Consider the following 16,144-nt stretch of genomic DNA (forward strand, 5'->3'; position numbering starts at 1 on the left):
AATCAGTATTATTCACTTCACCTGTCAGTGCTCATAATGTCATGCTTGATCAGTGTATATTAAAAATAAATATATTTTAGCATTTTCCTGCTTCTGACACATCAACTTTGAGGTCAAAATGTTCACTTGCTGACTAATATATCCCACCCACTGAGAGGTGCCGTGATGAAAAGATAATCAGTGTTATTCACTTCACCTGGTCATAATGTTATGCCTGATCAGTGCACGTATGCACGCACATTTGAGCAAATATCATAACTGCCATAACTGCTTAGCATAACATAACTGCTCTGCCTTCAAGTTTTTTAATGTTTAAAAAAAAAAAAAAGTGTCACTATAGAGAAAATAAAAAGGGATTTTTTACATCTGGAAGCTGAATTTTACAATCCTTTGGCATTTAATGCGGATGTTACATAGGAAAACTATTCAAACCGTGTACAAAACTGTTTCTTTGTGACTAAAACTGTGGTAAAAATGACTATTTGCTGCTAATGTTTGCCAGAAGGTTTGGCAGAACACCATATTTTTACACAGACAGACTGATGCTCATGTGTGCGTTTATATGCAGTGCTCAAATCATCTGCACTGGGATCAGTCCCGAGTGCTGAGACATGAACAGACAGACTTCATAGATCCCTAAAGGGCAAATTCAAACATCTATAAGATAAATCTGACATCTGAATCGTCAGGGATAATGACTTAATGTGACGGTTATTGTGGAAAAGAGAATGATGGGAGTATGTTTTGGCTTTTAATTATTTAACCACAGTTGAGTTCATGGCTGAAATCCAGCTAATGTTTCGCCCGTGACGGAGATCAGAGGAGCGTCAACGACCCGTTTATGTGAATCATAATGAATATTTCCACTTCAGCCTGAGGAGGGTTTGATGAACTGATGTGCAAAGACACGCTAGATGGTGGTAAACCACACACAAACACACAGACAGTCAGAAAACAAGTTCAGGGCAACAAATGAACATGTTTAGTTTAACCCTGGAAAGCCTGAAATATGAAATAACTAAGATGAAAAGTAAAATGAAATTCTGATGCTTGTATTGTAAATCACTGCGATCATTATAACAAAATGATTACTTAAAACCATCACTCTTTATCTGCCAATAATGTCTTAGTAAGATGATATTTAAATGCTTAGTTTTATTATCAAAGCGCTGTAGGTTTAAAACATATAATGCAATACAATGATGACTGAGATGAAAAAATAAACCTTCCTCAAAAGCCTGATGATTATATTTAAGTAATTGTTTTTTCTAAAAAATTATGTTTGAATAATCAAGTAAACCATCGTGGTCTGAAATATATTATTAACAACATTAAAGTTATTGTTTATCGGTAAACTAGGAAACCTTTTACTTGATAAAAAAAAAAAAAAAGTATGAACTTCAAAAGCAAAAGAAGGCATGTTGTAGATTTTGCACAACTGGGAAGTTTTGATCAGGTTTTTCATGTATTAATACAATACAGGTTTTTTTGAATAGGGTTAAATACTCAAGTTATTCATGTCTGTCAAATGAGAGGTTATGTAAAGTTAAGAAACGTGTTGATATGAAGGTAAGTGTGTGTGTTCTTACATGTTGTGAAGGACACACCAGCCGCAGTGAGGGTCTCTGGAGCTCAGACACTCGGAGCAGCTCATGTACTGAGAGCAGCTCTCCACCGGCACACGCGTCACCTGCACCACACACACACACACACACACACGCATGTTAATCATATAACACACACAGAGCAAATCAGAGTATAACTGCTGTAAAGCAGCACATCTGTGGTCAAACCATGAGTTGCTTCAGGCTAGAGGAGAGTGCTGGAGTGTGAGAAATGTTTGCTGCTGTCTGCATGCGTGTACGTGTGTGTGTGTGTGTGTGTGTGTGTGTGTGTGTGTGTGTGTGCGTGCATATGGAAGGCACAGAACCAGCTTATGACATGCTGCGCCATCTGACAGTTACCACGGAGATCAACATTTGATTGACAGGAGCCCTGAAGCCCTCCTGCCGAAAACAGAACATCTCTCTGTGTGTGTGTGGAGGGAGGGAAGGAAGAGAGGAAGGAAGGGAGGAAGGAAGGAAGGAATGGAGAAGGAAGGAAGGAAGGAAGGAAGGAAGGAAGGAAGGAAGGAAGGAAGGAAGGAAGGAAGGAAGGAAGGAAGGAAGGAAGGAAGGAAGGAAGGAAGGAAGGAAGGAAGGAAGGAAGGAAGGAAGGAAGGAAGGAAGGAAGGAAGGGAGGGAGGGAGGGAGGGAGGGAGGGAGGGAGGGAGGATGAAAAAGCTGCCAGAATGACAAAGAAAGTGAAATGGTAAAACAAAAGAGTGAAATACAGTATACTGTATAAAATACTGTATAAAACATGAAAACGTATAATGAAATGAATAAGTGACACAGTTAAAGAACGGTAAAAAGGAAAGAATGAGTGGAAGAACAAAGTATAAAACTAAAAAAATAAAGAATGAATTACCAAATGAAAATGGAGGAAAATGTAGAAAGTGACATAGGAAAGAATTCTAAAAGTATGAAAGAGAAACTGTGGAATCAGAGAAGACGAGCTGTGCCGTTCAGGTCCATCATTTCATCGGCGTCAAAGGAAAATAACGGTAATCAAGCTTTTATATACAAAATATTAATAACTTAATTATTAGGTATCACTTTATTCTATAGTGACAAGTACACGATATAACCCTAAACCGAACCTGAACACTATAACAAACACATGTAAATAATTAATATTTCTCAGCACTTAGTTGGGTAATTACACTGTAACCAATTATTAAAATATTATTAATAACTTAATAAATTATTAATCTAAAAGCAAATATAAACCCAGAGAGCATGATGGAAAATACCACCCTATGAATGTGCTTTAATTATCCACACACATTCTCTCTCTCTCTCTCTCTCACACACACACACACACACACACACACACACACACACACACACACACACACACACACACACACACACACACACACACACACACACACACACACACACAGGTGTGAGTATCAGTTTACAGTGAGAAACAGTGATGGAGGGAGGGATGAAGACGAGCAGAGATGAAGAACAGATGGTGAGATAGTGAGGATGGCGAGGTCAGGTCAGTGTGTGTGTGGGCGTGTGTGTGTGTGTGTGTGTGTTTTAGGGACATGGAATCAGTTCACCATATGCAGCCTGTCAGCGTGTGTGCGCGTGTTTTTGTGTGTGTGCGTGTGCGTGTGTGTGTATGAAAATATACAGTGTCTGTAAAAAAAGAGCAACACTATTCGATGCAAGCTCAATATTAATTTGTCATTTCAATACATGGTGAAACTCATCATGTAACACACACACTGGCGGGCAGCCGTGAGCGGCGTTCATCTGATATTCAGCGTGTTAAACTGCAGCCTGCAGCCAAAACACACGCAAATGAATTCAAGATAAATGACACACACCCTACCCAACAACACCTGATGATAGTGTGTCAAAACACACACACTCAACCTCAGAGATGAGAAAAACCCAGCACCTCAGGCTTCAAACGTCAATCAAATATGTGACAAAACGATGACGCGCGCGTGACATGAATAACACACACGGATGATCTCTATATTAACCTCTATATCTCAGATGCTCAAAGCTATCAGTTGAAGAGTTTTTAAAAGCGTTGACAGAAGAAATTCACACAGGACATGTTTTTACATTTTACATCCCACATATAACACATTTTGCAACAAACATGAACAAATACAGGAAGGAATCAAGAGGCTTTTAACACACACACACACACACACACACACACACACACACACACACACACACACACACACACACACACAATACAGAACCCCACACACAAACACCACTGAAGTTCTTAATTGCAGTAAGACTGGATGATTCACTCGCTGCTGATATGAAGGATTATGAGATTAACTTTGCTCCAGATGATCAATGATTTGATTAGACAGAACAAAAAGGTTAAGACTCTAAAACGCACCGGCTTAAACACACGCTCCTGTGTGTCCATGATAACCTCCATCACACATTCACACCGTCACCGCTTCTCTTTATTAAACCACAATTCTTTCATTCTTGAATCATCCATTAAAGAGCTCATTCTACACTTGTAGCATTTATTTTATTCCCTGCAGTCCATGTTTAATGTTTGTCAAGGTCTTTTGTTACTGTAAATTACCTGATTCATTTCCCTCCACATTCCTGCATATTTCACACCGCTGATAGAATAGATAGGGTTATTTTCGCAGGCTAGTTTAAAACCAAAGGATGAGACTGATACAGTAAAACCGACATCATTACTGTTCGTATAACTGTGCATAAAGAGCTGAAATCCAGATATGATAATGAGCGTTTGGTTTCTGAGCAATCACAACAGACTGGGCCATCTGACCAATCAGAGCAGAGCAGCTCTCAGAAAGGCAGGGTTTTGAAAGATTGAATCCTTTATCGAACTTTTCAGACACTCTGAAAGTGTGAGAAAAGAGCTGATGCTGCAATAATTATTATTAGAAAATATATGTTTGTTTTAAAGGGGTGATGAATTGAGAAATCAACTTTCCCTTGAGCTTTTGATGGTTAAAAGGTCATGGTAATATAAGAATATCCTGTAAGTTTCAGAGCTTAAAACTTAATTGTTAGTGAAAGAAAAGCTTAGACATCAGGCCGAGAAAACGATCGTGTTCGCATCTTGACGTCATCAACTGACGAAACACGCCTCTACAGAATAATAAGCACATCTAATTCAGTGGCCCCGCCCACCGACTCGTCTAATTCAGTGGCCCCGCCCACCGACTCGTCTAATTCAGTGGCCCCGCCCACCGACTCGTCTAATTCAGTGGCCCCGGCCACCGACTCGCCTAATTCAGTGGCCCCGCCCACCGACTCGCCTAATTCAGTGGCCCCGCCCACCGACTCGCCTAATTCAGTGGCCCCGCCCACCGACTCGCCTAATTCAGTGGCCCCGCCCACCGACTCGCCTAATTCAGTGGCCCCGCCCACCAACTCCCCTAATTCAGTGGCCCCGCCCACCGACTCCCCTAATTCAGTGGCCCCGCCCACCGACTCATCTAATTCAGTGGCCCCGCCCACAGACTCATCTAATTCAGTGGCCCCGCCCACCGACTCATCTAATTCAGTGGCCCCGCCCACCGACTCGTCTAATTCAGTGGCCCCGCCCACAGACTCGTCTAATTCAGTGGCCCCGCCCACAGACTCGTCTAATTCAGTGGCCCCGCCCACCGACTCGTCTAATTCAGTGGCCCCGCCCACCGACTCGTCTAATTCAGTGGCCAAGCCCACCGACTCGTCTAATTCAGTGGCCAAGCCCACCGACTCGTCTAATTCAGTGGCCAAGCCCACCGACTCATCGAATTCAGTGGCCCCGCCCACCGACTCATCTAATTCAGTGGCCCCGCCCACCGACTCATCTAATTCAGTGGCCCCGCCCACCGACTCGTCTAATTCAGTGGCCCCGCCCACCGACTTGTGTAATTCAGTGGCTCCGCCCTCCGACTCGTGTAATTAGGTGGCCCCGCCCTCCGACTCGTGTAATTAGGTGGCCCCGCCCTCCGACTCGTGTAATTAGGTGGCCCCGCCCTCCGACTCGTGTAATTAGGTGGCCCCGCCCTCCGAATCCTGTAATTCAGTGGCCCCGCCGACAGACTCATTGAGCTGTGTGAATCGCGCTAGCCAGCAGCAATAAACATGACGAAGAATATAGCAAGATATTGCGCTATTCCTGGTTGTGGAAGAACACAGTCACTGCATAAGCTTTCTTCGGATCATAATATTAGGAATGTGTGGTTGAAGTTCAAGCTCACGTGGGGGAGACGTACGCGTTTGGGTCTCAGGTCGATGCTGATTTGCAGACATGTTGAGATTAAAACCATGCTGTTTCTTCTATATTGGCTCCAACAGGAGGAATGGTGCACACACTTATGCGAGTAAAACGTGTTTTTTATATGTAATAGTATTGCAGTTATAGATCGTTTTGATTATGTGAACGTGTCTTGCTGTCACAGGCTGGAGAATTCCTTATTTGTTGGTTCAGTGTGATTCGGGGGCAGACTCAGACATGTATGGGCCAGGACTAGCAAAGCCCAGCATCCCAGGGCAATGTGTTTTCCAGAAGGGCTACCAAAACCTAAGTTTGTCGGCTGGCCGTTGAATCGCAAATAGTGAAATGATATTCCTTTCTTGATCTGGGCTGTTCACTCGCTTGGCTTAACATTTGAAGGGCGCGGTTCGCCCTTATATCGACCGATCGGGTGGGCCAAGTAATACAAAATAATATTCCAATCAATCGTGGGTGGATGAGAAATATATCATTGTGTTATCATTGTGGATAAAGACCTTTATGAGACCTGTGATTGAACAAATTGTTCCGGTTGCCGCTTTTAAATCAGTCCCTCATGTGAACTGAAATGACAGGGGAGCTCATTCAATTATCAAATCTTATCCAATCCTAGCCGTAGGCGTTTACTTCCAAGTCTCCAGTGCAGCACGCCCATCAAAACCCAGCGTTCAGGAGAGAGCCTCAAAACCAGTGTAGAAAATAGCCTATTACTTATTAGTTATGATGTTTTTGAATGTAAAAACCACATGAACATCATTAGTTGACCTCAGACAACATTATTTTTTTTTTTTAAAAAGGCAGTTCATGACACCTTTAATGCAAGTAAACATATTGTAGGAGATGCCTAAACAAAGTGAGGAACCCTTGAAATAGCATAATAGGGGCGCTTTAAAATGCTGGCTGACTGAGGAGGAAGTTTTGCGTTTGATTCCCGTTTGAGTGTCATCCAGATGTGTCTGTAATCTGGAGAGCTGTAAGAGCTGATGGTGTCATATCGCGCGTGGTTCGCCCGGGGCCGAGCGGAGCGGACGGCGAGAGGAGACAGGCTATCAAACACTTTTTAATTAAGTGCTGGAGAACAAGGGGCCAATGCTAAATTACTCTGTCAGTGCTTTAAATGGAGCTTGTGCTTTTGCTGAGCAGCGCCTCAGACTCTATGCCAGCCTTTTTCATTATCCTACGAAGAAAAGTGAAGGAACAGGAAAAATAGAAACTGACAGAACACAAAGAGACCAATGACTTCTAGCATTTTGTGGGCGTATTCTACTGGAGACACCATATCATCTTTGTAAACTTTAAACAATGTCACTGTATAGTCTTAAACACTCACATTTTTATCATAACCATTAGAAAACGTTAATTCTTCTGGTTTTAAACAGTTTTTACACAGACTTCTAGCTCAAACACTCCCTCCATCTGTCATTGGTCAGTAGAAAGACCATCCCTAAATCCATGTGATGGAGTTGAGTCAGAAGCAAACGTGTGCAAATGCTTGTGTGTGTTTCTTTTAAACATGGCTGTTTAATAATCATTCACAGAACGGGGAAGCAAACACTGAAAATTAAGAGCATAGAAACTCATGAATATGTGTTATCATTAACTTTAAACATCACACTTTATATAATATAATGAGTTTGTGTTGATTATCATTTATGTATTATCTGGATTCAGAAGTGAATGTTCAACAAAAGATCAATTGAGTCTCATGTGGCGTATAGAGCAGATTCACACATAGCTGCATTACAGAGGTGTGTGTGTGTGTGTGTACTAAAACATCAATAATCAGATCAGATGACAGTCATTTACATCTGATTGATCTCTCACTGTATGTTCTACATGTGTGAGAAAGACTAAAATAACTCTATAATCGATAACATACATGCATGACCGATAGATCAATGAGGATTTGAGGACAGTGCTTATATTAAACAAATGATGTCATCCATTTTATTGTGTCAGTATCACATATAAAATAAGCATCCGTTTTTGGCAATATCTTGTATTGATAATGCAAGAGTCCAGCACTCTGCAAAGTCTCCTCCAGCACATCCCAAAGACTTTCAGTGAATTTAAGGTCTGGACTCATGTGTGAAAATGATCCTTCATGTTCCCTCACATCAATTCTTTCAGTTTGAATCTTGACATTTCACATTCTTAATAACTTAGGCCTAGTCCACACGAACACGGGTATTTTTATTACCGGAGTTTTTCCTCCTCCGTTTTAAAAAACAATCGCGTCCACACAAGCACTGTTTTAAAAAAAAATCTGTCCACATGAGAACGCAAATGCTACGCAAAAACTACGCTATGATTGGCTGCCTGATTTCCACATGGGTCCCATTCACTGCACCGATGCACATTGCACTGACTGAGGGATGCCATGGGCTCAAGTGAAACCCTTCTACAAGTTCCTTTACTTTGGACTCAGTGACAGGTAACTGTATACACAGGTGCAGGGCCGAAGTGGACTGTAATAGCTTCACACACTTGCTTTACTATTTTGTATTATTGCATTCTGGCGCCTTTGTTCTGCAATACAATGAAATAACTGAACATCATTATCGACTCACGTAAATCAAAAGGAGATGTGGAAAATCTGACGTCAAACAAAGGAGAGAACGGCGCGCACTTCAATTTAAAAAAACGAAATCTCCGGTTTCACCATCTACACGACAACGCTGTAACCGGAGTTTCTAAAAATCTTCACCCTGGCCGGAGTTTTCAAAAAAGTCCGGTTTTAGTAACCGGATACAGCGTTTGCGTGTGGACGAACAGCCAAACCGCGTAGAAAAAGCTGCGGTTTTGAAAATACCCGTGTTCGTGTGGACAGGGCCTTATTTCTACCCAAATATCCTGGGTTGAGTCTTTTGGGTCATTTTGTGGGGGGTTATTTTCCCGAGTGTTCAGATAGTTTTTGTGTAACCCAGATCCTAGGTCAGACGTAACAACTCAGTGTTGAGTTAACCCTGGGCTTTTTGTGTCCTCTTCAGGAGAGAGCCATGCAGCTCCGTCAAATTGGTGCGTTTCTTTGGTAAAATACAGGTTTGTGTACAATTTAGTTTATCTATTAATTCGTTATAGTGCTATATATATTTTAATTTTATCCAAAACATAAAACAGGGGAGCAATGTAAGTCACCTAAACGAGTGTTGCGTCAGTCTTTTCATGTAAGAGAAACGGCTGATGCCTCGCATAAAATTTTACACTGATTGTTTATGGACAGGCTACGGAGCCAATAACAGCATATTGCGGCTACGAGAGAAACGCAGGCCGGCGGTCTGAAGTTAAAGGGTTAGATCACCCAAAAATGAAAATCTATGTCATTAACTCCTTACCCTAATGTCGTTCCACACCTGTAAGACCTCCATTCATCTTCAGACACAGTTTAAGATATTTTATATTTAGTCCGACAGCGTATCTAAGTGTATGCACACTATACTGTCCATGTCCAGAAAGGGAATAAAAACATCATCACAGTAGTCCATATGAGACATCAGTGGGTTAATTAGAGTCTCTTGAAGCATCCAAAATACATTTTGGTCCAAAAATAACAATAACTACGACTTTATGCAGCATTGTCTTCTCTTCCGTGTTTGTTTTCAATCCTCAAACAAAAGTATCGGATCGTCAATGTCATGTGATTTCAGCAGTTTGACACATGCGATCCGAATCATGAATCAATACACTGATTCACAACCATTTGAATCTTTATTTGAGGATTGAAAACAAACGTATAAAGTCATAGTTTTTGTTATTTTTGGACAAAAATAAATTTTCGATGCTTCAAGAGATTCAAGAGACTGCTCGATTACACCTGAATTACTTCTAAATGTTTAATTTTTACTTCTAATATTTGTTAAATGATCTTAAAATGTAGGTAATATGTATTAAAACTATATAAAATATGCTATAATAAAGGAATTATCATGCAAACAGTAATTGTTGAGTATTTTAAAAAGGTTTAGAGGATTTTAGTTAATCCTTAAACATTGATTCATGTATTAAGTAAAAATAATAATAATAATAATTTAAAAAAATCTAGTATTATAGTAAAAATCAATCAATTATTCTGTGTTAAATCAACAACCCTATTTGCTTGGTAAAATTAACCCGAAATGTGTTTACTCAGCCCTTGGGTTTAAACCAAATTGGGTTGTTTTTAACCCTGTGTTTTCTAGTGTCATCCTGAAATATAGCCATGCTATAGCCAAAAGATACACACTCCATCAGTTAGGGTTAGAGGAACGGCTGCCAAACATATAACATGCTAGAAACAGTATCACTGCAAGAATTACACAATCATAGACTTTTTGCATATTTAAATCCAAAAGATAAACTTTTTTTTGTCTGGTTAGTGTGCACTGACGTGAAGGTGAAACTTTTGGTTTTGTTAAAGCTTTGTGCAGAACCAGCTGAATTGGAATGAATGGATTATGCATAACGAACGCACAACCTACTTGTGGAACCATTAAGATTTCTTGCATTTTAACATTGTAATGGCAATTAAGCACATTTTTGGAAAATGATCCTGTCCAGGTAACTGAATTCAAATGATGAAGCGTGTAAAAGCGAGTGCTCACCTGTTTGTCGGTGAGTGTGTAGATGAACTGGAGGTCAGGGCTGAACAGCATGTCCCGCAGCACCGGACTGCCCTCGCTCACCGGGACACTCTCGTACAGTAGCGCCGGCCTGGACGGACTCACCGAATTAATCAGAATCTGACAAAACAAGAGCATCAACATCTCATTAATATCACATAACACGAGCACAATCTTCTCACACACCACGCGGCCCAACGCTTTCATCGTGTGAAAACACAAACATCATTACAATAATGACATCAGACCGTCAGGACGCGCTAATCGCCGCGAATATAATCATCTCTGTCTGCGTCTCTCAGGAGAGAATCGGCGAGAGGATCAAATCCCTCATTCAGCATCAATCTCTCCGTACGACTACAAGAGGATTAGATACATTACCGCTAATTGAATCATACAATGAAGATTGACGCAACTGTTCCACCGATGGCACATTTCTACAGGTTTATACTGCACCAGCCACACACACTCCGCTCACTGTGCTTAAAAACACACCACTCACTGACTAAACTTCAACAGTCTTCACTGTTCACAAAAGCCATCTGAAAGCAAAGTCATTAAATGTTTTCTTTTATTAATCATTATGATTTACTCAAACTCCATTAGAACGAATCAAATAGTAATGAGAAAGAAAGAACACTTAGCAAAAATTAATTTACAGCACAATTTCAGTGTCCGGGTTCCTTTTTAAGGGAGTTTTGAATATATAAAATAAATTTGAATATGTTTAACAGAACACGGCATCCATTCCACACTGATAAAAAGGATTCGGTTGTGAAAAAATTACAGAAAAACAAATGTAACTTCTACATGAAAAAGTTCGTTCAGGCAAGAATGATAAAAAATAAAATAAAATCTATAATAGTACTCTATTCAAGCTTGTAGAAATTAAAGTGTAAAGAGCACGTTATAAAATGATACTGATGTTCCCATCATGCACTGGGGTTTGAATAATTATTGAGGTTGATTTTTACTGTTTTCCAGCTGTATTTACACTGTTTTATCATTGCTTTTGTTGTTTAGTTCAGTAACTTTCCATTTTGTGAAATTTGGAGTACATTTTCTACTCAAAATGACATTTATAATAAATTTAAAAAACAATCAATCGAATGTTATGGTCACTGTGTATTGTGTTGTACCAAGTCATCTCTTTGTTCAGTTACTACTAATACATAGTTATTTCTATTGTATTAATAACTTAGAAATATCTATCGTAAGTAAAGAATACACTATAAAAATGTGGTTAGATTCAGTGTTATATTGTTTGAGTAAAATATATTTAAGGAAACTTCAAAGTAAAAATTACTCCACCTTTATTGCCAGAGGCAAAATAAATTTTTTGTGTTCATTTTACTTAGCTAAGTTAATTCCATATGTGAAATTTACTTTAAAAATATGCATGCAACAACAGTTTTTAAAGGTTTTTTTTTAGCACAGGATGCTCTTTTCCATACTATGAAAATATCAGAGACTTAGGCCATCAAGCTACAAAAATAACTGCACAAAAGCAGGCCATTTAACTTATACACAACAGACACTCTAATAACTGTAATATTTCACACTAGCATTCAAAATTTGGAGTCATTAAGATTTCCATTCAGCTAGGATGCATCAAAAATGACAGTAAAGACATTTATAATGTTAAAAAAGATTCTATTTAAACTAAAACAATGTTCTTTAGACCTGATTAAACTAAAGAATTGTGACAAATAAAAGGTTTCATAGTTTCCACAAAAACATGAAGCAGCACAACTGTTTTCAACACTAAATAATCAGACATGCTTTTTAAGCATCATATTTATGAATGATTTCTGAAGGATCATGTGACACTGAAGAGTAATGATGCTGAAAATACAGATTTGATCACAGGAATAAATGACATTTAATTAAATATTCACATAGAAAGCTATTTTACATCGGAGTATTATTTCAATATCTTTGATCAAATAAATGCAGCCTTGGTGATCATAAAGGACAAACAAATTCCAACCCCAAACTTATGAACAGTAGTGCATATATGAAAAACAGAAGCAAATTTAAGTCCTCATTCACTACATATCTCCATTTAGTCATACAGGTTTAGAAAGTCACGAGAGTGAATGATGACAGACTTCTCATTCAGATCCATTGAGCATGTACAAGTGCATCAATGTAACGAGACCCAGTGGAAGTATATATTACTTATGTAAATATGATAGGGCGAGGGGAAGCGTGCATGTTGAACACATCCATCACTTCTATTGCTCTCAATAAACATGCACCATTAACTGAGCAGCATCTCTGACGGTGACGCAGCGATCGCTCGTGTGTTTCAGCCAACAGAGTATCTGAGCCTGTTAATACACCAACATTTCATCTCAAACCACATAAAATCACTTACACACACACTGAACACACATGAATGAGCAATACACAGATCAAATTGAGTTTTATTGCCATTACAGACCCAATGTAAGGGAAATATTAAAATAAAGCCGCCTGGGATCATGCTGCAACAAATGGACAATAACCTTAGAGAAAACAATGATTAATCCACACAATAAACGCAACAGAATAGAGGGAGTTATATGAGTAAAATAAACCGATTTAATCTTCGCAAAAACAGTGCAGTTAGTTGAGATGTAGTCTATGTTTGATACCCTTTATTTGAACTTGTATTCATGAGAAATATAACTTAAGGGTTATGTTTTGTTGTAGTTGCTTGTAATTATGCATTATTTACTGTTATATTACTATAGTAAGTACAGTATGTAACCTTAAAATAGTTGTAACAGTATTTTACAGTGTCCTTGTTACACTTTACATGCTGTTGTTAGAGTAGTAACTATTAACAATGCAGCTAAAACCCAAAAAACCCAACCCTATAGCAAATACATGAAGTTAATTAATGTTACTCAGTACTTAAAGGTGCAGTGTGTAGTATTTATGAGGATCTATTGACACACTATACATAGACGAGACCGGATAGAGACTGAAGGAAACATGAAAACTTAAACGGAGAACACAAACATGATAAATATATACAGCTGACACAGATGAACACAATGACGGAGACCATTGAGACAGTGGCGGGAAACTGGGAAAAATAGGAACAGGTGACACGCAAAACAGTCTCAAAAAACAATAAATGAAAAAAAAAAACTAAATGGCAACACTTTACAACAAGGTCCCTTTAGTTAACTTGGTTACACTTTATTTTAAGGTGATGAAGTTACATTATACTTACTTAAATAAGTACAGAGTAATATTAACAAACTATATGTACTTACTATAAAGATACGTTTGTCTTAGTTACTTGTAATTGATCATAATTTACTGTTATTACTATGGCAAGTACATGTAGTATATCATGTAATTATGTCATCTTAAAGGTGTCATGAACTGGCTTTTTTTATTATTTTATACTGACGTCAGTATGAAGCACAGGACCGTTTGCTGAGCCTGGTGTCTATGAAAGCTTTTCTTTGACTAACAAGAAAGTTTTCAGCTCTGAAACTTAGAGGATAATCTTATATTACCATGACCTTTAATATATCAAAAGCTCAAGGGAAAGTTGATTTCTCAATTTATCACCCCTTTAAAATAAAGTGTTACTGTTAACGTCAGTCAATGCATTAAAGGTGTCATGAACTGGCTTTAATTTTTTATACTGTTGTCTGAGGTCAACTTATGACGTTCGTGTGGTTTTTACATTCAAAAACATCATAACTAATAAGTAATAGGCTATTTTCTACACTGGTTTTGAGGCTCTCTCCTGAACGCTGGGTTTTGATGGGCGTGCTGCACTGGAGACTTGGAAGTAAACGCCCACGGCTAGGATTGGATAAGATTTGCATATTTAATGAGCTCCAGCTCCGCTGTCAGTTCACATGAGGGAGGGATTGATTTGAAAACGGCAATCGGCAATTAGACATGCTTATTATTCTGTAGCGACGTGTTTCACATACGATCACACACGATCGTTTTCTGGGCCTGGTGTCTATAAAAGCTTTTCTTTGACTAACAATGAAGTTTTCAGCTCTGAAACGTACAGGATAATCTTATATTACCATGACCTTTTATATATCAAAAGCTCAAGGGAAAGTTGATTTCTCAATTCATCACCCCTTTAACTAACATTAGCAATTAGCAAAACGTTTGTTACAATATATATTCATCTTTACAAAGTTACTCATGTTTAGTAGGATGTCTAAAGGGGACCGTTGAAATAAAGTGTTATGGAGAATGTTTGCTGATGTGACTGGTAATATTTATTCATTTTTTCCACTTGCCATTTTTTTCTTGTCTTGATAAAGTGCTGGATATTTACATATATAAATAATCATTTGAGGCATACTTTTATACACAGTAAAAACAGAATGCATTTGACCAGAATTTGAAATCTATAGATAGCGTGCTGAATGTTATTTGGTTGTCAACGAATAGGATGAATGAGACATTCTGGCTTTAATAAGATTCAACACGTTTTGGCCAGAATGGGACCTGGTGTCCTCCAGAATTCCCATACTTTCACCTGAACTGGACAAGCTCGTAATTACGACTTCAGAAGTGGGAAATTTCCAGCTTTATTCCAGCTGGTATCGTGTGTTTGGACTATAGGCTGACTGGCACACGTAATCGATTTCAGGGTTCAGATCAGAAGTGCATGAGAAGAGAAGAGTCTCAATCTGGGTGGGAACTACAAAATTAAATATTGCTTGCGGCATCATAAATTACAGATGAACGCACCTCTAAAATGTCAGTGTAAAAAAACTCTCGATCTGACGCTGGTGCGATGATACTAATTAAATCTGCAGATTTGTGAGCGTCATTTTTTAAGCCATGCTGAACATCTTCCACAGCGTTTGATGAAGGCCGTCCAGCGGCGCTGATCTCACTCCTCTGGTCACACTTTGATGAAGCTCATGCCGTTTCATGTTTCAGCTGCGCTCGCCTCACACACAGCGACAGATGACTGCAGACATCACACATTCAACTTTAAACATGCTGACTAAATACACACACGTTCAACTGTACATAAACTCTGATGAAATATTAATCAGACTAGACCAGGAACAAAAATACACAAAGCCAAATATCTGACTGCTGCATGATGAACACACCAGTGAACAATACACTACGTAAAACATAGATCTCACACACACACACGGGCTGTGCAATATATAGAAATGATCAAAATATCACAAATGTACTTATCGCAATATGCATATCGCAACGGCACGCAATATCAGAATGATTTTAAAAGGTTACTTCATCATTGTAAAAAGTGTACGTTTTAGGTTGACGCATATAGCAGAGAATAGACTGGGCACACTTGCTTGATGTTAAAAATAGTTAAATAACTCCTTGCAGTCTTGCGCTGTCTGACACACACACACAAAAAACAAGCGCACAAGCCCAAGTGTGTGATCCCTTCAGTTCTGTTTCGTTTCTTGTTACACACTGAAAACTGTCAACACACACAGTTATGTCAAAATGGCTGTCTTGATGAGTATTTATGTAAACCCCGTCGGTTATGCTTAAAGTGAACGATATCAGTGTGTCAATAGGCTGTGTGCATTAGATTTTAAAGTGACAGAGGCTAATACAGTAAAGCTGCTGCTGTCTGTCAAACAACAGAAGAACAAGAGAAAATCACACTCAGTGCTCTTGGCTGAATAACCTTTGTGGCTTTATCATGTATCAGT

General features: G+C 39.0%; 1 protein-coding gene across 1 annotated transcript in view; it reads right to left on the reverse strand.

Moving 5' to 3' along the window:
- plxna1b (plexin A1b) overlaps positions 1–16,144 on the reverse strand; it is a 150,535-nt gene that overhangs the window by 66,963 nt on the left and 67,428 nt on the right. Inside the window, exons 4-5 of the mRNA XM_067458837.1 lie at positions 10,440–10,577; positions 1,590–1,690 (exon numbers count right to left, since the gene is read on the reverse strand). Coding sequence (XP_067314938.1) covers positions 1,590–1,690; positions 10,440–10,577 — 239 coding nt within the window. The remainder of the gene's footprint in view (positions 1–1,589; positions 1,691–10,439; positions 10,578–16,144) is intronic.

Source organism: Pseudorasbora parva, chromosome 12 (assembly GCF_024679245.1).
Source record: "Pseudorasbora parva isolate DD20220531a chromosome 12, ASM2467924v1, whole genome shotgun sequence".
In the NCBI taxonomy this organism is placed as follows: domain Eukaryota; kingdom Metazoa; phylum Chordata; class Actinopteri; order Cypriniformes; family Gobionidae; genus Pseudorasbora; species Pseudorasbora parva.